General features: G+C 38.3%; 1 protein-coding gene across 1 annotated transcript in view; it reads right to left on the reverse strand.

The window, feature by feature from the left end:
* Nucleotides 1-23,891, reverse strand: part of map1ab (microtubule-associated protein 1Ab) — an 84,325-nt gene that overhangs the window by 19,371 nt on the left and 41,063 nt on the right. Inside the window, exons 3-4 of the mRNA XM_029282589.2 lie at nucleotides 885-967; nucleotides 74-211 (exon numbers count right to left, since the gene is read on the reverse strand). Coding sequence (XP_029138422.2) covers nucleotides 74-211; nucleotides 885-967 — 221 coding nt within the window. The remainder of the gene's footprint in view (nucleotides 1-73; nucleotides 212-884; nucleotides 968-23,891) is intronic.

The following is a 23,891-nucleotide window of genomic DNA, read 5'->3' on the forward strand; positions in this document are numbered from 1 at the left end:
CACCATAAGTCATTCATCAAAGTACAGTACGTATTTTTCAACAAAATTGCAGATAATGATAAATCTGACTCACCCCAGGATCAGCAAAGACACGCGAAAAGGTCTGGTAGGTGAAAACCCCAGTTTGAAGGAGAAGGCCACCGTGATCTGAGCTCTGACCACTCAAGACCAGGAGCTTGTGTCCTGCTGAGTCTGTTACCAGAGACTGGATCTGGGACAAACCGAGAGAGAGAGAGAGAGAGAGAGAGAGAGAGAGAGAGAGAGAGAGAGAGAGAGAAAGAGGGGGGGGCAGAGGACGGTTAAAGGAGAGACAACATTAGCAGGATAGAGAGAGAAATACCTGAGTCATTGGCAATGAAATATGGGCTTTAATTGTGTCAAGGTAACAAGATTTATGAAGTGTTTTTCTCCATAAACTACAGAAGAATCATACAGACACAAATATCAGACGTTTTTTATACTTTATATCCTACTTATCTAGAAAGGAAAACTGATATTCAGATGTGGGCACTGAATGTCTGAACTTGTCTTATTTTCATCAGATATATCCTGATTTAAATCATAACGTCCCCATTTTAGACCACTTTCTTCTTGTAAAGTTGTAAAAATATAGAAATTGAAAGCAGTTTTGTGCCCCTCTGAGACACAAGCTGCAAGTTAAAAACAAAATGCAGCATTAAAAAACAAGAATATGTGTCTTTTCATGATTATTTTTTCGGCGTGTTGCCTTTTTTGGTCATGAAAAATGTCAAACTAGGCCTGTACATACATATAGGGAATTGATGGGCACATGCCTAAGTCAGCATTCTTTTCTATACTACATGATCAAATCTATAGCGTAAATTCAACCAGCTGGGAACTATATTGTAAAGTATTAAATTTACCTCAGATAAGACGGTGTCTCCTGAAGGGTTGACGAGCACCACGGTCTCTAGGACATCACTTCTGTGGTGAAGCGTTCTTTGTCCTGAAGGAGGAGAATGTAAACATGAAGTTAATCTTTCATGATTTAAGAGTTAAGTCAGGGATTCAATTCATCAACATCTATAGGATGAGTGAAGTGAACAAGGTAACCAGACATTTAGCCGTCTAGCCTGAGGACATCCTGCTGGCCCACAGCCTGACTGACCTGATGGAGAAAACCTCTTTGAGTCAAAGAGATTTAGGATACTTGTTTCTGCATCCTATGCGAGGCGATCATTATGTAGAGACCGGCGACCCACATGTGCATCAACTCAAGAGCAGCAGATAGAAAAGGAAACAGGTCATCGATGTCTGCTGGGTGAAATTTAAAAATAAAACCTTGGACAATGCATTCACTAAAAAGAGACCAATAGTTACCCTCTAACTTAGAGATCAAACTTGATTTGAAACTTTTCTTTAACTTTTTGAACATAAACAAACTGTGCTGCTTTAAATAGCTTGATTTTATAACATCTCAGGCCATGAATACCAACACATGAAAAACTATAAGTAAAGACAAAGTCCATTGGAATTGGTAGACACAAAAACAAAGAACATGTCACAAAGTGTTGAACACATTTCCATACGTCCTTTATGCATATTCATCATAATTATGCATCAGCTGTTAATTCCACAAAGGGGTGATGTTAAGCTTTTAATTCCCCTCTGTCACAGCACAGATGCAGGCTCTAATATTGGAAAGGTCTAATAATAGAAAGAACTCGGTGACTCTGCCATCCTACAGGATCTTCAGTGAATCCCCTGAGTTTGCGGCGCTGCTGTTTTTTTTTTGGAGGATCGGGCTGTCAACATGTGTTTTCTGTGAAAACCTCTGATGTTGATCATTTTCAGCCTCAGTTATAGTGGTGTATGAAGAGCTGACATCATGGAAGTATGAGGAAGGATCATCCAGAGCTCAGATTCATGACTCAACTTGATAAGAAAGCTAATTCTACACAGTAAAGAAAATAATTTGAAAATGGGTCAGCTTTCATATCAATAAGTCAAACAGCACAGTACTTATAGGTCTAGACCATCTGTGAGTCAGAAAAAGAGGCCCTCAGAGTTTGAGTTAAGATGATTGTCACAGCCATCAGATCCACTTTCAGCTCATGATTGTATTTTACGCTTCATTCTTCATGAACTAAGTTTTATCAATATAAAACCTATGTAGATATAAGACCTGAATAAAAGGATTTTCTAGTCACCACAATTTATTTTTATCTTCAAAATAGTCGACTGTGAAATTATCAAATATAAAATATCAGGAGTTTTTTCTCCTGCTGAGGGGACTATGAAATATTTTAAATGCCTCTACTAGCCTAACATTAGAATGCTAACATGCGCAACAATGACTCAGCTAACCTTAATATATTTAGCAGGACTTTTTACCATGTTCACCATCATTATCTGGTGAAAGCATGCTAACATTAGCATGCTTAGTGAAGGCTTATGGATATGTTATTTTCTCGTAAAACAAAGTAGGCTACTGGGTGCTTAAAAATGTTGACCTGATTATGGCGCTATTTTTAATTTTATTGTAAAACAGAAAGTAAAGTTAGCCTTTGAGAGTAGTTCATAAAGTAGCCTAGCTTTAGTTACTTCTTATGTAGTTCTTTATCATGTCATCCTGTTCAAATTCCCGCACCTTGCAACCTGCCAGGGTGTTTGAGGTGTGCTACAGTAGGCTATCTAAATAAACTACTTAAGCTTCTGTTTGAGAGCAGCACTGACGATTGCCGAGCAGATAATAGGACGAGTGGCACATAAATTCAGTACTTGAGAAGCAGAAGGTCCAAGCTAGCAACAGTGCCAGAATAAAAATAAAAATAAAAAAGTTCCATGGTTGCTAAGAAAACAAAAAACATGAACATTTCAAATAGATTTTTGAGGCCTGAGACACACAAAAAAACACAAGAGGTGAAATTTCATATATCTGGTATGAAGTATAAAATCCACAAAACATTTTCTTCATAAAACAAACATCCTGATAACAAACTGGAGGATGTGGCTCCCTATGTTGATGTAGCAACACACGGACAGCCATATGTTTTTTCCTCCCTGCAGACACACTGCAGTAACCAACACTCCTGTGAGATAAAAAAAAACATTTATATTTTTATTTCACTGACCCCTGCATTGAGCATGAGAGATGACGATGAGGGGATTATGTTGATGGTCGGAGAACGATGATACCGGATGATACCACTTCCACTGTTCAAACAAACATGCTGCTGCTGCAGTCAGGAGGAGTTCTGACACTTCAGCAGATCTGCCCACAGACGCGTCCGGTTTCACAGCACCATGACTAAGCTGCGAGGGTGAGCGATGATTTGCAAGTTTGCTTTGATACTTTCAATGTCGAGGAGAGAAAACGCACAACTCTGAGGCAACATCAACGACACAGACAGCAGAACACCTGCCTGAATCTGTAAATCCACCTCCAGAAGAGTGAAGCCCAGAGAGACAGCGCGTCCTTTTGACCTGCTGATGTGCTTTTCTCAGGTGAAAGAGACGAGGGGGGACTGCATTAGCTGCTGCTGCTGATGGCTGCCTGCAGGATGAATGCTCGCTGACACTGCAGACTGGCACAACATGATACTACGACAACAAAGGCACTCTAAGTCGGTATGAAACACTGCTGTTTCTCTCGCGGGGGTCAGAGAACATCAACAATACAGAGTGTCTGGAGAGACTGTGACTGCTACTACAGGCTGCTCCAATCATGTTCACTGTCACTGCAAAAAAACAAAAAACAGCTAATTAACAAGAATCTTTGTATGAGAGACAGTTTGAAATGTCCTTTTTACCCAGGGAACAGGCAGGAAACATCACTACTCTAATCCACCACAACATAGACACAGCTTAAAACAATGTCTCCCCTCTTGTAGGCGCCTCGAAGCCTTTTACACAAAACAACCAGGAAGAATTTCCTCCCACACTATCACCCTGATAAACACTCACAGTGGTAATGACATTGTAACATCAAACCATCTACTGTCTTATAGATTTAATTTACAGTTTTAATGCACAACTGTTTCATACCGTATACCGTACATCTCATATGTGAACACATCCAGGATCAATAAAGATGATCCTGAAGCAGATTCTGAATATTCTCCTTTGAGGATTTGTTTAAGGGCCTATAACTCATGATACAATGATGTAAATTAAGAGCGATGTACATTAATGTAAAGTCAACAGCTGCAATGATCAGTGGATCAACTAAAAATGTAATGTCCATTATTTTATAGTGGATTAATCTTTAAAATGTTTTTTTATTTAATAATCCAACCTTTCTGGTTTAACTTTATCATATGTTAAAATGGGCTTGTTTTCTTGTCTTCAGTTGAGATTTCTGGATTCAAATAGCCAACAAATCCCAGATTATGTCTTTAGTAAGGTGGCGCACTTGTGAAGTCACACAGTAACTTATAGCTTAGACAAACAACATACAAAATGCATTTGAGACATAAAATAGTCCCTCAGCTTCAAGAAACATATTACTTTTGTAGTACTTTTTGTGTTTGTTCAACCTCCCTACCTCATGAAACCTATTGTTTCTAATATTTTAAACACTTCAGACAACAAATTATTTGACTTCAAAGTTTAAAAATGAAAAAGTTTCTAAAGACACAATCACAGTGACATATTCCAAAAAAAGGTTTGTACTGGCGGTAAAAGTATTTATTTAGTATCTTTCTGTAAGTGCAGTATGATCCTCCACCTCCTCGATGTGTCTCTGCTTTGACCTGAACTTCTAATAAAAGACGGTCTGATTGCTGCGGCTGTGTGCTAACGGTCTGTTAATAATAGTCTGAACTGAGAGAACACCGGATGTGTAAACTGAAAAGTCAACAGAGGATTTCAGGCTGTTTGAAGGTGAAGGTGAGAGAGCAGAGTTAGTCATCCCTCCTACTGAGGAGAGATGAATGTTTACATTTTGACTTTATGTTTTATCACTTTTTCTGGATCTTTTGGCAAAAACGACAGTGTTGAAAAAGAGTTGGTTTGTTGTCAGATCAGATGTGGGAGTTTTTATCACATCCTGTTTTTGTGTTACTATTGGGCACAGGGTACCCTTACACTTTGAGTGTTTTTTCTTATGAATTCCTGCAGTGACGCATCCAGTTAGAAACAAATTCATAAAAAAAACATGTCAAACGAGATCTTATCTCAGGTCTCCATAAAAAATAATTCATATCCCTTAAGAAACAAACCTAAATGATAGAAAAGATATGATCATGTTTTCAGGCAGGTAACACAACATGGATACTTAGGCTTAGGTTGCAATCGCTGCCAGTGATGGAAACATAACACAAATAGAGTGCCAGCAAAGGGCAGTTTCCATGACATCAAGTAAAATAACATAAAATGGAACACTGCAAAACATAAAGGGAGATTTCTTGATCTGCACTGATAGAGACAAATGTATTTTAAGTCCTAGACTCCAGATTAAAGTGTTTACATGAAACTGAAAACACACAGCTGGAATGAAGAACAAGAATACTTCTGTTCCGTCTCACATTTCCTCTTCAAAAATACAAACCTTAGAAGTCCAAAGACAATGAAAAAAGTGAAGCTCTAAAATTCTTGATATCACTACTTTGCTTAACAAGCTCACATGATAGATAGCTATATTTATGTGCCACCAAAATGTCAAATTTATGAACCAGCTTTGACAAGTTCCTCACTAACAGAAATGATGAATGTGCTCAGACTTAACAGAGCTGTCACATGAGAGAGACTGATGGTGTTTTCAATGACTTGTGTCAAGGTGGGGATCTCTGCAGTGCCTCAGACACGCCTTGATTAAAGATGTCTCCACCTCCTACAGTACAAGCAGGTTTGCATTTTTCAGTGTGTATCCTCCACCCATGAAGATGTGAAAAAACAAATGTCATACTCGTCTTTAACAGAGAAGTCAACGTAGACATAGTTTAAGGAATGTTTAAAAGATAGTTTTTTTTGTCTACAGCAGCAGAACAGAGCATGCAAATGTGTTAATAAAGTCGCTATTGGGTAAGTCAACCGCCATCCATCATCAAACCAGTCTTTTACCCCGTACTCCTAAATAGCAATAAATAACGAAGCTGTTACTGGAAAACAACAACCCTGTGATGGGAGTCAGCCCACAGCGTCTCATTGCATCCACAGAGATACAAACAGTGTGAAGTTAAATCCTCCTCGGGCAGCCCAGCGTCTGTTTCTCAGCTTAAATGTGTTTGTTTAAACAGTCCTTTTGAAGAGAGCGATGTTCAGCCAAGTTGCCCTCGTCTATTCATCCCCCTGGCATCGCAGACACAGAGACAGCATCAGTGACTTGCAGCCAAAAGGCATTTTGAGAATCTCGCTACTCTGTAAAAAAACAAAGATGTATGAAAATGTTCACATTGGCTGATAATTTGAATTTAAACATCTCATTTCTGCTCAGGGTTTACTGCTCTGACTGCCTACTGAATCAATCTTAAATACTCCAAGCTTCTTATCATATCAGATGGTTCTCCAGCTTATTAAAGTGCCTGTGACTTAAAAACATCAAAGTGTTGTATATCATTAGCATCTCATTGTGACACATTTCTGCAGTTTATTGAGTCCACAGCTAAAGCCACCAAAACTGACTGTGGGATTCACAGAGAGGAACTTATTTGTGGAAATTCAGAATGTGTGACTGAATGTCAAAACCTTTAATGCTGAGCTTCTAAAACATCAGGCTGAGCAGAAACAGAAACAGAATTATATTCCCAATTAAAGGATAAATATTAGGGTTAAAGAATTCACATATTTACCAATTTTGCAATTTTATATTAACATTGAGTCAACAGATGTTACCAATATTGGTTGCTGATCATATCAAAAACTATTAGAACGTATACAAAATATAATGTATAAAACATGGACATGTCTCAGTGATGTCACCCATTGGATTCTTAAGAGGAGTTATGAAGCCAATTGCAGTTGCCATTTTGAAAATGCTAAAACTAATTGATCTACCTAGAAACAAGCAAGAGAGGTGGAGCAGAGGTAGCCTCTGAGCAAACAGCTACAACTCACCTACCTGTCAGTCAACTCAGCAACGACTCTGATTATGCCTAATTCTGCAATTTTTTTGCACAACTCTTAGCTTTAATAAACAAAGTGGATATGTGATTTTTAGTAGTTTTTGGCGCGACTGTCCAGTGGACATTTGAGGAACTACAGTTATTTTTGCTATGAATCATTTCAGAGTAGTTCAAATGGTCATGTATAGCCTTAAGATCTTTTTCTGTCAACAAGAATAAATGTGTTTTATCTTAAACTCAATCTCTATTTTCGGTCTGGTCCAAAAAAAAAATATATTTCTAAAACTACCACCAGTCCAGTGAGACAGGAAGTAGTCCGTTATCCAGCTGTGCTCTCTGCGTTATTGATCACATATCTTCAGTGATCCATTTTCTTGACAAAAATAGCCCTAGTGGCACAGAGGATGTAACATGACACGATCCCTGTTTCTGTCTGCAGACTAAGAGATCTTAAGAAGTGAACTCTTCACTCCACCTCTTCATCCTGGCATGACTCTGGAGGAGGAAGGTCATTTGTCAGACGGAGCTCAGTGTTTCTGCTCATTTCGGCTCTTTCTCAGCTGACCCGTTTGATATAAATATCCACATCTGAACTCCCCAAACGAGAACGCTCTGTTTAAAGGCGGCTAAAACGGAGCACTGATCAACCGAGGCTCAGTCACTGCACTGCTCCAGATAGCATGTTCTACATTTAAGGTGGTATGAGGGATGGTGAGAGCGTATGAAGAACAAAAGAGATGACAAGCAGGAGCTCCTTCGAAGAAGACTCAATTTAGTTACTGTGTTCTTGAGCTTTTGGAAGTTTTTCTGCTCTGAACTAACAGCAATGAAGAGAACAAACTTTACATTTTTAATCACTACCTGTGTCACTACAGCATAAACATCTGTGTTTCGTTTCTTATTTGATCAAGATGGGGGTGAGTTGGAGCTGAAAGTGAATCAGCACCAAGGCCAGCTCCTCTTTCAAAATGTAAAAAGTCAGAATTGTGATGTAACGCCAGACAGAAGGCAGATTCTTGTTCTAAATATAAAACCAGTGAGTGTGAGGGTGGATGGTATTGTGGTGGTAAAGCCACACACATCCGCACACTCATGAAACAAGGTCAAAGCATTCAACGTTGCTATAATGCAGATTTTTTAGCCTACAAAGAAATGAAAAATGAAGAGGTTGCAGCTACAAGGATTTTTCAGTCACTTACTCGGAAAGGACAGAACATGCAGTCATCCATGCTTAAACATAAGATACATGGGGTGGCTGTGGCTCCCCATGTAGTATATGAACTGCATTATTACAAACTGCACACCCACCTTACAAAGCCCGGTCATACGGCTACTAATTTATCATACATGAGCAAAATAGTGTCCAAATGAATCCTAGAAAAAAGCCAAGTAGGAGCTTGATTACAGGCATCGATCCATGGCAGAAGCATTACTCAAACCCTCCCTAGTAACTTAGCAACACAGTATCAACTGTCACAACACTTAACCGCAATAATAAAAAATAAATATTGATAGATTATTTAATGCAAAGACATTCATGTTTCTGCAGGATTCTTTTCATTTCTCTGAGTAGAAAGGGGAAAAAAACGAAGGAATCATTCAACAAAATGGGTCAATATTTATTGATAGGGAGCCATAAGAGAACATTGTACATCAAATGCAAACAGAAGTGGATGATGATGAGATTTAGACACCATGAGTAGGATGAACAGAAGTGTCCCTGTAGGGCTCCCGTACGTGGCTGAGCTGTTGTGACATCGAGCAGAGTTTTCATGTCTCAAGGATTTAGCACGTATCACAAAAAATTTCACACCCTAACATCTCTGCTGGTTCAGTGACGAGACAAACACTTAAGGGAGAAAATTAAGTGAGAGTTGAGCATCACAACGTCAGTAAACAATCAAACAACTCCAAACCAGAAGCAGTTTGAGAACACCAAACCAAACATGTTCACTGACAGATTCAGAGTATCTGACCGCAGGAGCAGAAGGGATCCTATACCAAAGACCGAGCCTGACCACGTTTATCTAAAAGGACTACCCTTGGCCTGTCCTTGGTGTGCGACACGTAACCACGCAGCATTTGATTTGTAGATCCAGATCCATAGATGCAATTAAAAAAATTCCTGGAGCTGGTAGGTGAAGCTTTGGGCTTGGTTTTATTTGTTTAAGGTGAATATTTTACATTCAAAACTGCTACAGTAGCAGCATCTCAGACTAAAACAAAGATACAAAAACAAATTGGCTTAAAGGCCACCAGACTCCTTTGACCAAAGCATAATTTTCACCTCAAAGACTCAAAAGAAATAAATCAATCTCACCAAAACCATTTTATCTCAATAAGTAAATAGCAGTTCATTCCTCCCAGTAAGTGAAAACTGTGAAAGTAATGAGAAGAATTGAGTACTGCCAATGCTCGTCCAAAAATATTTGTATGTGTATAAATTCTCTATAAATATCGTGAAAATGATTCATAGCTGCAGTCCTACCAAACATCATATAGCTTCGACTTGAGCTTTGTTTTTGTTAAGAGAAATTAAGTTTGATAATAAAGGAGTTAATGAAGCTGATCTGATGCCTCAGGCTTCATCTCCATATACACGTCGGATCAAATGAGGCAGATTGAAGCCGACATTGAAAAGTTATCACCCTCTTCTTAATCTCATTTGCGTAATGTGAACTGGTTCCTTCCCTCAGACTCAGTATCATTGCCTGAGTTGAGACAAAGTGGAGTGAAGTGGGCTGAAAAATTAAAGACGCTGGTGGTTGCAAAATGCGGCAACAAAGTATTTGAAATGTGGATGCAAAATAAGGTAGCACAGAATTTGTGTCTGCCATATTTCTCCCGTGAGGTCCATGCAATTCTCTTAACCCATCAGTTAAGCCCTACATGAAAATGTCCAGTTTGAACATTTCTTTCTGTCTTAGTAACTACAGGATCAGCTAGACCAGAAATAAATGTGCTTATTTCCTAATATTAAAAACGTCTTGTGGCTTCTGTTCATAGTTCCTTTAAAAGAACTCCATATTCATATGTTATTATCAATTTCATAATTACCCAATTCACAAACTCTGAAACTATAGGCTATTGCCTCATTGAATGCCTCTAGGAACTATGGCCATCTTCTCAGTATTTCTGGGGTAACCAGCAGTTAGCCTTCAAGTCAAGACTTCCTTTTCCATGTGCAGCACAGCATTTTTTATAGTGTAATTTTCAACTTGAGAAGCTGCTGTGTGGTCAGAATAAAAGTGAAGCAAATTCTACTTATCAAGGTATATCTTAAAAATAACCACAGCCTTTACTTAGTTAATGACCTCTTCTGTAGTAGCACCTGTTCATCTGTTTCTGGTGAGTCTCTCTTTAAGTGTAAATAGTAAGTCAAACAGAGGCTTCTCTCTGGCTTACGTCTGTGAACCCAAAGTAATTTTTGTGATTACTTGAAATTGAAAGGTCATTCATTTACCAAATAAAACCACCATGATACAGATTTGTAAAAAGTTAACATTCAAGCTTTTTCAGAAGAAAACAACTTTAAAAAAAAAAAAAAAGCTAATCTGCTGGATGGAGGTTAAAAAAGTTGGTAAATCTAAAACGATGGTGTGCGACACAGCATCGAGAAGATTGGTTGCTGAAGTTGAACTTTTTATCTTGACCATATTGCCGGTCTCACATGCATACATATATTTGTTTATCTTAACCACCAAATGGTTGTCAGATTTCAGTCGATGTGACCGACTGCCTCTATGCGGATGTGTTCTTTTTGGTGCATAAACCAATATCTTTGGTGTGATTGGTCCATAGTACTCAGTCTAGAAATGTTCTACATACTGAAACCAGAACACTTCAAATACTAAAACATAGTCCCTCAGATAGACTAATAACAGTGATTACTTTAAAACATGGTTATGCTAGATTCTAGCAGTTATGTCGTGGGCCCCATGTACAGAGGCCATAGTCCTCGGCTTTTTGCTGCATGTCATCCCCCTTTCTGACATGCAGCAAAGTCAACATGGTTTATGTTCCAGTGGTGCTTGTATGCAACTTATGTATCTTTATTGATATATATTTATTCATTTATTTTATGCTGATATTTCTTCTTCTATGTGTCTAAAATTATTCTTAGAAATATAAATATTGTGTATCATTTATGTATCATCTTTTCATAGACTGCATGGAGAATATCATGCTGATATGTCCGGGTTTTTATCTTCTCCCTCAAATACTCGTAATCATATTCTTGTTCTGTAATGATTTAGTTTATGAGTAAAAAGTAAATAGATTAAACAATCTGAAAAGATTTAATATTTTTATAAAGTTATGCAATCACGAAAATAGAATTATATCCTGATTAATTATAGCTGATAAGGTCATGCTGTTATAGTGAATCTAATCCAAGTGAACAAACAAATGTATGTCACCTTCACTAACTGCTGTTTACTGTAAATAAATGCTTACCTGCCTTATAATAACTATCACAGCCGCTAGAATTAACTCACCAGGTGTGGATTATTTTATCTTTAGAATTACTTTTACCAAGAAGAATTACTTTTACCCCCCCCCCCCCGGACACAAAGTAGCCCCATGGATCACAACCACTGCAGGAAGCCAAAGTCTTAGTTGCTAATCCTGGTCCTGTGATCTGGCAGCACTGATCGAGTTAAAGCATCTGTTCAGTCATTAGGTGTAAGTCTAAAGAACTGATAGATATTGTCTGGGATGGGAAGGTGTGATGATTTCATTGGTTTCTTCTTGAAGTTCAATACAAGGTCACATATTGTCTTCCTTTTTAACCAGTTTAAATAAGTCTAAGAGAACCCCAGATCATGTCTGTTAAGTTTATTACCAATTTCACTCTGATCCTGTATTTGATCACACCTATAAACCCCTCTATTTCTCTCCAAACAGCCTGTTTGACCACACATTTTCTGAAAAGTGGAGCAGGCAAAAGATGGAAAGGATGGATGTATCTCATAATTGGGGGGTTTGTAGACAGGCTAGGGACACATATTAGTGTTGTAAAAACATTGTAAAATGAATTATGCAATAAATTAGCCGATCTACATACAAACCAAACAAATCTATAACAAGTTGTCTAACCATTTAAAGCCAATAAAATACAGGCAGAGTGTGCAAGGTAACCACAAACAACTAAACACATATATATATAAAAAAATATATATTTAATCAATCAATCAATTTTTATTTGTATAGCGTCAACTCATAACAAGTGTTATCTCGAGACACTTTACAAAAAGCAGGTAAAATACCTTACTCTTTGTCTGTTAACATTACAAAAGAGCAGGTAAAAATACCTTACTCATTGTTATGTTACAAAAAGCAGGTAAAAGACCTTACCTTGCATTAATAAAAAATACAGCTACATTAAAGATCTCAACCTTCATAGAAAGACAAGATTAAAGAATTAAAACAAAGTAAAGCTAAATCAAGTTTGGAAAAATATGAAGCGGAAAAGGAAGTACTCCATTCAACATATTTTCTCTTAACTCACTTGTTTGAAGCAGTAAATCCTTCGCTCTGATTTCCCGTAGAATCAGGAATAAAATGTTGTTAATATGAATGATTAAAAACCCAATCTCTGTGTAGATAGCCCAACAGGAATCACTTCAAGTTTACCTTATCTTAAATGTAATATGTTCAGTCTGTGTTGTCAGTCACAGATTACATGAGCACACAGAACCATCAGGGGTGAGATTTATCAGAGTTTATCTTCCTGCTGGATTCTTATTATGGTAAATGTTTTGTTATCGATGTGCTTTGCCAGCATGGTGGTAACTTGGGTTAAATTGCTTGAGGCTTCAGTCAAACTGTGAGTCATAAAGCTGCACCTCAGCACACACTTCTAGAGTCAGAGACATCTAATAAAACCCTGTTATAAACATTCAAATCACATTGAACTACCTCTGCATTTATTTCTCATTTCTTATTACTGCAGCAGGTTCTTCACTTTTCACAAAACTCACCCCTTAAAATGGTTCTTATCTTAGTTAAGTCTGTTTAGTTGGTTTAGTTTGTTTATCTCTACATGTGAAATGCAAAATTACAAAATTGCAATACAAGAAACTAAAAATGAAGTTGAATAAATCTCTGAGATGACGTTAAAATATAAATTATTTGCTTCATCCGTCACTGTATCAAACAGTTCAGTGACAGGCTCACTGTCTTCTTTTTATAACTGAAGCCTTGTGTGTGACCTATAGCTCCATAAGGCCATACGCACTTCTCACAAGTTGACCTCGGCCTGCTGCCAAAGTTAAATAGTGCAGTAAACAAGCGATCGGGACGTGCCGTGGACATGGGAGAGACGCCATTCACCAAGTAATGGGGCTCAAATGGGAAAAAAAATCCCATTCATGTTCTCCATGGCAGATTTGATTATTAGACCATAATGTCATAACCATTCAAGGTCGACTGACCACGAGCTACCTGACACTATGGTAGGAGACACAATTTGTATGATTTCAACCTCGTTTGAAGAAAAACATGGTTTATTTGCGATCTCGTAGAAAATAACTACACCACCCACGATCATAGAGTGTTTCAGCAACATCTCTGATTGGTGTAGCTCACTGTTACAATGGCAATGTTTCCTGCCCCTTGGCGCCGTTTGTGAACAGATAATTTCGCTTTAGGCTAGCTAGTTGGTTAGCTTACACGAAATGTACCGACAACCTGATAACTAATAACCTTGTTATGCTGTAGTGAGTGTAATTTATATATTCAACAACACGAACTACAAGTTATAACACCACTTCTGTTAACAGTAGAAACTCTCTTTAAACTACAAAAGTTACATTTGAAAAGAAGCGATATCATTCATCACCCATTGTGGGATGGGTAGGTCCTTCACTCCTGAAGAAAATGATGTACACAGGCTTGTAACTTTGCCTTTTTATCAGTTTTTCAATGCCAAATTAAGTGTAGGCCTACTTTAGTCATGAGTATTAAGGTAGTTGGTTGTCGTGGTACCAGGCTTCAATCTCTTGATAAAAGGATTTTGTAAAATGTCAATGGATGATTTGAAAGAACCAGAAAAAGCTGCAGAAAAAGTGGGCAGTCACTGTTTAGCACTATTGTACTATGAAGTTGACCTTTGAAACTGTTTGAAAGGTAGAAAGTTGAGTCTACATATTGTTGATACAAGTATCTTAAAACTCTATTCTCTTTCACTTTATCAAATTTTACGTCACTCACAACAAAGCAAAACCATTTAGTTGGAAACATATTTATGAATTCAGATCGTTTTCTGAAGAGACTCATTGACAGCACATGAGTCATTACCACATGTATAAAGAGATGAGAGAAAAGAATTTGGGCAGACTGACTGCAATGTGCTTCTTGAAATTCTTCAGTCTTTGAGGGGAACTTTTCAACTGATTTAGCACAGAGCTGTGGTATTAGCATGTTTCACAGCGCCTGTTACATTAAAAAAGAGGAATCAATAGAAGAAAAATAACTATTGATAAGGAGTCAGAGTTTTCTGGTTTTTCAGTGTGTAAGTATCAGAGTATTTTAAGGACACAGTCACAGATAGTTCAGCTTCTATAACAGCAGCTATCCCAGTCTGCTCCTTAAAGGGCCTCTGAGCTCCTTTTGCAAGTCTATCATTCAGTCTTTGTTGCTGCAGACTGCCATGGTGATGTACAACAGCTCTCACCACACACACACACACACACACACACACACACACACACTTATACACACAGACACACACACACACACACACACACACACACACACACACACACACACACACACACACACACACACACACACACACACACACACACACACACACTGCACATATGCACTCATGTGAATAGTGTCTAACATTACTACTTTTGGGCTGAAATTACAAATATTCAGCTAATTACCTTATAATTATATTATTTGATTGTTTTTTTAAATGGATATATTGGATGATATTGACTTGTAACAAATATATAAATAGATCAGTTCTAAATATTGTTTCCATAACGGTACCAAAAAGCGCGATAATTAATCAAAGTCATTCTTAAATAACCAATCAATATCAGACTTACTGATAAGACCTAGGACTTTATAAATAAGTTAATGCAATGAAGAGTTGGCTACATTATGTGTGGACAGATAAAAAGGCATGTAATTAATAATGAACAATATATAAAGTGATGTTAGTATAATAGCAATCAGAAGATTACAAGGGAATAGATTTTATTACAATAAATATCAGTATCAATATCAGTTTTGATATCGGCCTCAAAAAGCCAACAAATGCTGCAACGTTGTTGTTTTCAACATTACTGTATGCCTGTTGTTGAAAAGAAACCTTTGAAATATGCATTTATATAATAGTAAGAAACAAAATGTTATTTAAATAATGCACTAGAACTAAAAAGTACAAATTCCTGAACACTTGAAATTTAGTTAGCAATTGAAATTGCAGGATCTTTGGATGTTTATGAATTTGTGCTCCAGGTGGAAAAGCATTGGGTTGATTATTTGATAGGATACTGTGTCCTAACACACAGCTGGTGTTTCTGGGATCCAAACTTAAACAAACCCTGAAACATAACAGTCAACAGTTTGACAAACAATGGTAATTTTTAGTTGAAGTAAATTAGAAAGTATGAATATAATTTTTTTTTCTAGCTAAAATTACACATCCCTGAATGCATATGAATCTACAACACAATGTTTCTCGCTTTTATTTTGAATTTTAACACTGATTTCTGTGTTTCTTTGCTTTAATCAAAAATTGTGTGAAAAATACCTATGAAAATATCTTGAGCATGATGCTGCGTTGCCTCCTGTTCTGAGCGACAGCAAGAGAACAAACAAACAGACGGACAGTCGGACTGACCACCCTGAGCAGAGAATGAGAAGCAGTGAGAGCTGCTGAGGACACGGCCAGCGGGGGGAAATTGGCAAAGAGTCATCGTCTCTTAGAGTCCAGTCCACAGTGTGCCAGCCATGACATCATTTGTACCCCCTGCAACTCCCCCCTCCTCCCACCACCGTCTGAGGGCCTAAAGAGGCACTGAAAGCAGTTTAAACACTACACCACACACACACACACACACACACACACACACACACACACACACACACACACACACACTAGTGCATGCTGCCAAAACATCACAAAACATCACACTTAAATGTGTCAGAGCATCTTTTTCAGGCCAGCACAAACATCTCCCCTCTCTGTTTCACAGTAGAAATACCTTTGTGTTCAGGCTGTATCTAGAACAAGGAGACGCGTCCACTATTCACATGTCTGCATTGTTTGTCGTTAATTAGCCTGTGTGGCATAGTTTCTATATTGTAAGGTTATAAATTCCCATCACTTTTTAGGGTATGTTTTATCTCTCAGAGCTTTTTATGTCCTACTTTCATACGTGTCTACGGAAGCCCTAAAAGGACAAGCATTGTTTCATTTTAGTTGATTCCATTTTCTTGAGATATCGAGATATTGACTTGTCACAAGAGAAACTGCGTTGTTATCTTGAGTTTACGACAAAAGTAAGTCGAGATGTTGAGAACGCCACCAGAAATGACTCCAGGTTATTGTGTTGAATCAAATACCTTGAATGGATGTTTGTTCTCTAAGGGCTTCCATACTTTCCTTACATGTTGCTCCTTAATTGTATGGCAGTAAATAGTTTGAATATAATTTCTACGGTTTAATGTTAATGTTAAGAGATAATTTGTAACAATCCAAACAACAATATTTTGAGTTTTCTGTTGTTTGCTCTTTTTTCTTAGTTTGACTCTTTTTGTTATTTTTGTGACGTTAAGTTGAGCTAAACAAGTGTTAATTTAGCTTATAGTTGTTGTTTTTTTTACAAATTTTTCTTTTTCTTTAGTTTTCTTTATTTCCATGGATAAATCATATTATTGATTGTTAAGGCATGACCTTTGCTGACCTTTGATGGGCTTGGTAATAGGTCAATGAGTCATAGAGTATTTTTAAACTATACGTCAATTGTTATGCAAGAAGCTTTATTGCAGCAATATCGTTCAACAACTGTAAGAGATATTTTTATTCAGTGTTTTTTTTCTAAATGTTTGGAAGCAGTTGATATTGTGCCCTCAAATTCACATTTACACCCAAAGCACATGGTACTCTTAGTTCCAGGATCTACTTCTTAAGGAACTTAAAAGCTCCTTCAAACCGTTGCTGTCTGCCTGTTGACACTAAAGTGGATGAAACTTAGAAAAAAAATCATCTGCTCAGGCTGCATAGTGGGAATAATGAATAACTGATACCTAACTTATTAAGCTGCATGTAACAGACCAATTACATACAAAGACCCAAACCAAAAGTTCCTGTACTGACGGAAAGTACAACCTCCTAATCAGAGACTATTTGGGGGTTAAAGTCATGTTTTCAAAATGTAATTTAGACCCTAGTCCCTATGATTAAAATACTCCAAAGTTTCTCCAAAGGTTCCTGGTCCCTGGGGAAAGTCCCTGTGGTGAAAATATAGTTTTCCTTTTCTGGTCTTTTCATTTTGATTCATTCAGTATCCCTTAGTGAGACTTTTGTGAGACACAGAAAGTATTTATGCACGTAAAGAAAAGTTTTTTGTATCTAAAAATAAGGAGAAATTGGGGCGCAGTGGTTAGAGTGCACGCACCATGTATGGAGGCTGTAGTCCTCCAAGCGGGCGGCCTGGGTTTGAATCTGACCTGTGGCTCCTTTCCCACATGTCATTCCCTACTCTCTTTCGCCCTGATTTCTGACCTTATCCACTGTCCTATCTCTCCAATGAAGGCACAAAATGCCCAGAAATAAAAATCTAAAAATAAGGAGAAATTATACTGATGTCCTCCTTTATGTCTTTGTATGAAGTAGTGTAAAACGACTACAGACACACAAGACTTGCTGCCTGTAAAACTCAAGAAAAATGTGCCCACAATTTTGCCCAAAAGCTAACTAAGAGGTGCATGTTTCTTATAGCCTATGTTTCAATAGTAAGCACTGATATAGATTTTTTCCTAATCCCGGCACACACACTTTTTAAAGGACACTCCTTGTTTTTATTGCAGAGGTCTTGCAGTGTCAGGAAAGAGCTACAATGATTTTAAACTGGTTGTCAGCAATATGTTGACGAGCTGGGACGTCTCATTCATCATGGTTGACGGACACAAGACAGGGTCTCAGGGTCAGACACATACAGGCGAGTGAAACGACAGCTATGAAAAATAAGTGTCAGAGTGACCTTCCACTCACACAATGACAAGATATCCAATCCCTCAAGGTGGGAAAATCCACAGCGAAGGAAGAGGGAAGGAGGAAGCTTTCCTTTCCTGACAAAGAGACAACTCAAGAGACATTTCAAGATTGAGGAGGGGGAAATGAGAGTGGAGAGGATGGGGGGAAAATTGCTCTTCAGAAGTCACAGGCTGTTAAATTGGCTGCACATAGACTGCTATTTGTTTGTAGCTTTTTCTATGGCGGCTCCTGAGCGAGAGGCATCGGTCCTCAGGGATTTACTCTGAGCTTAACGTGGGTTTTAAAACTGCCAACGTGCCGGTTCGAGTCACTGACTGGTTGTTTGGTAACAACAGCTTATTAGAAACAACAGCCTCATAGATACACAGCTTTGGGCTGAAGGTGACTTGGACAATAATGCAGTCCAACATAAACACATATATTCTTATTAAATGGCTGCAGAGCGTCTGTGTGATCAAAGAAGAAGAAAAATCAAGGTAAATCATCTTGAATTCACACAGCCTGGCATGTTGGATGTTAAACAATCTATTGTCCGGTTTTCAGGTTCAAAAGTCTGCAGGAGGATTAGGAGAATTATACTGGAAAATAAGGAACTTAATATTTGAAAATGTTAACTCACACTCTGGCAAAAACACATTAATAAAGACTCAAGGAGGCTTAAGCTACTCAGACTTTTGTGAAAAAAAATTACAATAAAAAATGATCCAGCATAACACCCCGAGAGAAGTGAATCCACATTACTGCAGGGTTACATGAAGGACAGGTTACGATGCAGCAGCTCCTCATTAGTTACCGTCCCCGTCCTCATTTGCATCGCCTGGTTTTAGAGCAAACCTGCTATGTTCAGCAAGAAGCAGGTCCTCGGGTTAAGCTTGGTAATTTTTTACACACACAAGATTTTTTTCTCGTGCATGTTTTGTTGAATGACTGCTCGCTGCCTGTGTTCACTTTGACTACAGTAGCAGCTGGATAAAAGGGAGAAACAGTCAAACGCTTATCTGTGGTGCCTTGAACCAGCGCAAATTCAGTCCAGATATGAGGAAATAAAAGTAACCTCAAAAGGCTGACTTTCTCTAAAACAAGAAAATAGTCTAAAAAAAAAAGCAATGGCTCTTTAACTCTGCTTCAACACAAGGCCAGACTCCGTGCTGATATGAAAAGGACATCTCAACCTTGGTCGGAGCCTCAAAGACCAGCTGATATACACAACAAGCTTTTAAATCACCAAGACAAAAAGCTCAGATATACCTGTGCTAAATGTAAATTACTAATTTCCAGGACAACTGAGGATGTTACTTAACATCAAAGATCTATTTTAAGCTTGTGAATGGTTGGTCTTCGTCATGAAAAACGGTCATTGACAGACATTTATTGCCATGTTTTTCATAAATGAGATAAAATAACGCTGCTCCCAAGTGAGTTAAGCTAACCTTGGGATGTTAAAGGAAGAATGTGTGACATTTTACACATAAATACAGCAGAAATGAAGAATAGCCTCTGTAAATGTCTCTCTGAGTCATGACTGTCTACAATGAGAGAGAAGCCTGAGTCCTGCTGGCTGTGTTGTTGTTAGAGCCGTGTTAACATCATGTTTACATGGACGGGACGGCCTTGCGTATATGTTTTAGTCAAATGACTAGTGAAAAGAAAAATAACATACACACTGCTATGTTACTGTACACATTGCTTATTTGGATGTCAGGTAAGTGTTTTTAGATCACGGTTATTTTGTGTCAATTTAGACCACAGACAATTGCAGCTCGAGGTAAGGACAATTTTGTCCGCTGCTTGCACTTAATGGTGCTTAATTATGGTGCGTTCTAATTCATAACTCCTTTGTGCAACTCAAGTTGAGTGGGATTGGAGGTGTGCTGCTGGAGGAGAGCGGAAGCTTCAGAGTAGCGGAGGTGTCGCCAAATAGCAGTTTGTTTTGGTTTCATGCTGGTGCTCAAGGGTGACATCTACTGGATCAAAAAGTTGCACATTCTTTCTTTAAAAACTTCTATAATAAGCTGACCACTCATGCTTCTTACCATCCTATACCAGGTAATTACAACCATATGGTGAACACTCAAACAACATCAGGTTTACATTTGAAGTCCAAGCAGCGTCGTCTACCAGCATTCCAATGGACATTTGCTGTATTCAAGACAACAGTCCATGTGGAAAGTAACAGGCTGGAACACATAACATAATGTGACAACAATTTAGCTTTGATTAATGTCTATAAACAGACATATGCTTTCTACTGCAGCCAACTGTCCCTTTTAACTTTGACTCCATTGTTGCTTCCAAAGTTTCCAGTCAGCCAATGAGAAAGAAACAGAAAAGTAAGTCCCGGATCAAAGTTCTTTATCACGACTGCTGACTGCACCAGAAACCTTGAAGAGTTGGCCATCCCGTCGAGAGATATTTATCACCCTCAGGCGTGCCGATGGGTTCCAAGCTCGTGTTGACCAAAATAATTGCTTCTGATGGATTTGCAATGATATGTCAAAGTGACACAAAATTGACTATCATGACAAACAACACCGAAAATAAATCTAATCAAGGCAGAAATGCAGGCTGTGCTGTGTGCAGCTCTCAACAAATGGAAAAAGGTTTGTGGGTTTGGGTTGATTTTTCCGGTAAGATGCATCAAACATTGCTGGGCTTTTCTGAGGTCCACCCCCTCAGAGTCTGGGTGTGTCCGCAAATCCGATACTCGGTGGCGTCTCTGTCAGCAGATCGGAGTGGACAGAGGGATGGAGGTCGGGGCCTCTGGGACCAACTCCTGATGGAGGGATCAATGTTTACTGCAGCTCTTCCCCTCTGACGGTTGGAAGGGGATCGACCGACGAGGCTTCACCTCCACGCTCCGGTCCAATATGGCTGCCATCAGCATGAAATCTCTGTCTGCAGTGTGACCACTCTGTCTTTGATTCTCTGTCTGTTCTGCTTTTTTCCATATATTTGTCAGTCAGTCTATCATTAAATTCAATACAGTACTCTCTTATTCAGAAACTATTTCCTTTACTCATGCTGTGTGAGACCATTTGAATTCTTTCACTTTTTTTCTGCTTTGTCATTGAGACTCTTAGATCCTTGTTGTTTTTTCGGAGTCTTTGTTCTCCGTCTCAAATAGCCGCATAATAATCTTACTTAATCTATTTCAGTTTACGTAAACAGTATATCCGTCTATAACCTCCAGATAAAAGAAAGCAGAAGAGAGAAATTTGACTAAACACTCGGTTTATGAACCTGCATGTCGTTGATTCTGATCTATCGGTTGAAGAGTTCATGTTTAAGCACCAAAGGATGTGGGTCGCATGGTTGCACCAGTAAATAAGAAAAGAAAATTTGATTTTTACGATGTAAAAGTCTGAGGGAGCGCTACCGCAAAGAAAGAAGAAGAGAGCTCGTCAAGCAGAACAAAGCAGAGATAGAAACTGAATCGAGAGACAGAGACTGGAGCTGAATAGCACCTCGGGACTATGTTTTCTTGAGAAAAATAGGGACTCTTGTCTCAGCAGGGGGTAATGCAGGGAGCCGAGGGAGGGGTGACAGGGTGCGTCGCATTGGTCTGTACTGAGAGTCGAAACAATCTCCTCTTTACCTTAATATAATACAAACACAGCATGGCTATTTTCTGCATATGTGTACATATACTATCTCACACACTCAGGCTTCAGCAGCAGGGAGAGCTGGTGAAAGCAAACAGGGAGGTGCGAAACACTGCAAAGACTGCTCACTGCTGCATTCTCTGAGCCAGAACCTCCCCTCTTTTCTCTCTATTGTTATCGACGAGTCCAGAGACTCGGTATCCGTTCATTCTGTACTCCTCCTTTGTCCCAGTGAATCTACCCGGGATTAGCAGAATCTGAAATATATACAGATCTCCATGTTTTATGACGCCGTGATGGGGATGAATGCTCCGGTTTTTGTTTATGTAACCAGTGCTTCTTCATCATACACATCATCAGGAGGCAGCATTAACGATACGGAAAGAAACTGTGCCGCACTTATAACGAGGATGTTGCTAAAAGCAATATATATCACAAAGGGGTTCGACCAATGAGGCTTTACAGCAGTCCGGACCAATATCTTTTAAGTGTAAGCTAATGTTTTATAATGATTTTCTGCATGACAACGGCAAATTTCATGACCCCAAAAAAATAAGTGCAGTACTCTGTGTTTCCTCTGACACAGCATTTACAAATGGGACACTACAACACTCTCCATTAAAGATGTAAAGAATATAAGGCAGGTCAGCTCCTCTTTAAATTTATGTGATCCAATAACAATTAATAAATGTTAATAACGTTAATTGGCATACATAAGATCAAATGGCAATATGTAGGGAAGTGCCTTATAACCAGACTACATATACAGAATCAGTGCCACAGTGTACTTCCTATTGATAGATGATCATTTTGGTAATGTCCTTTTGTAATATATGGCTTTAATGTGATATTCTCTTCAGGAATTTAGTATTGTTTTGAATTGTTTGTATATAACTAAGTGTTGTTGTTTTTTTTAGATCTTCCTGCCCACGAACCACATATGTAAATGAGCTATGTAGCTGTTGGCTCAACAGTTTTGTTGTGTATGGCTCCAGTCAAATAAACTAAACTAATAAGTCTTAAAAAAACTGCATGTTCTGTAAGTTTTAGCCAAGCAGCAAGATCTGATGTGGAAAAATGAAGCCGATGGGGATGTGCAAGAACAACTGCAGTACTTCGAGTGTCCACTTGAGGTAGGCTGCAAGAGACTTGGAAGTCACATACAAATCCCATTAAAAAAAAACTGTTTTTACAGCATAAGTTAACTTGTTTAAAGCCTGGTACAAAAAACAATATTGGTCGGATTAGTTATTGTCATCATGGGCACACATTGTACAGAGAGTGATTTTTTTTATAACGCAAAATAGGCGCGTGGCTTACAAAATTTTATAGCCCCATTGGCTTGTGTGTTTATTAGAGGCAACAACTTCCCAGGTTGGAACACCAGCTAACAAGTTCAATATATAAGCAGCAGACATGCTAGCTGCTACTGTATGTGTAGATGTACTTAGGCATAGTAGAGCTTTGAGCTACATGCTAATGGCATCACCAGAGTGAAATACCCCTTAATGTGTTTACAACAGTTCATGGAAACTCGTCAAATCGGTTGTAAAACTTTCGATCAAGACTACAAAAGTTGATGTCGTGGTGGCACTTAAAGAAAAGTCAATAAATCCAAAATTAAGAATTCTCATGTGGAAGCTCAGATTTGTAATCTTTCATTAAAGGTAAGTTTATCAGTTTATAGGATGGGGCCACACACAACACAGTGGTTAAGCCAGAGTTAGCTGTAAAGCTAATTTACATGTGTGGTTTCTGGACGGGAAATGGTGGACTGACCAACTTACATTACTGACCCAAGAACTGCCAACATCCTGATTGCTAAACTTGTTATTTTGGCATAAACACAGTAGTGTAGTAATATTTAAGTGACTGTTTCTCCATTGTTTACAGTTTTAAAACATAGAAAGTTCAATAAATACATGTTCTATGCCTATATATAAAGTTTATACATTGAGAGCAAAGTTAAATATGTGTATAATGTTAATATGTGGCGAGATGACATCACAAAGTATAAGTGCGTGA

This window comes from Labrus bergylta, chromosome 7, assembly GCF_963930695.1.
Source record: "Labrus bergylta chromosome 7, fLabBer1.1, whole genome shotgun sequence".
NCBI classification, from domain to species: domain Eukaryota; kingdom Metazoa; phylum Chordata; class Actinopteri; order Labriformes; family Labridae; genus Labrus; species Labrus bergylta.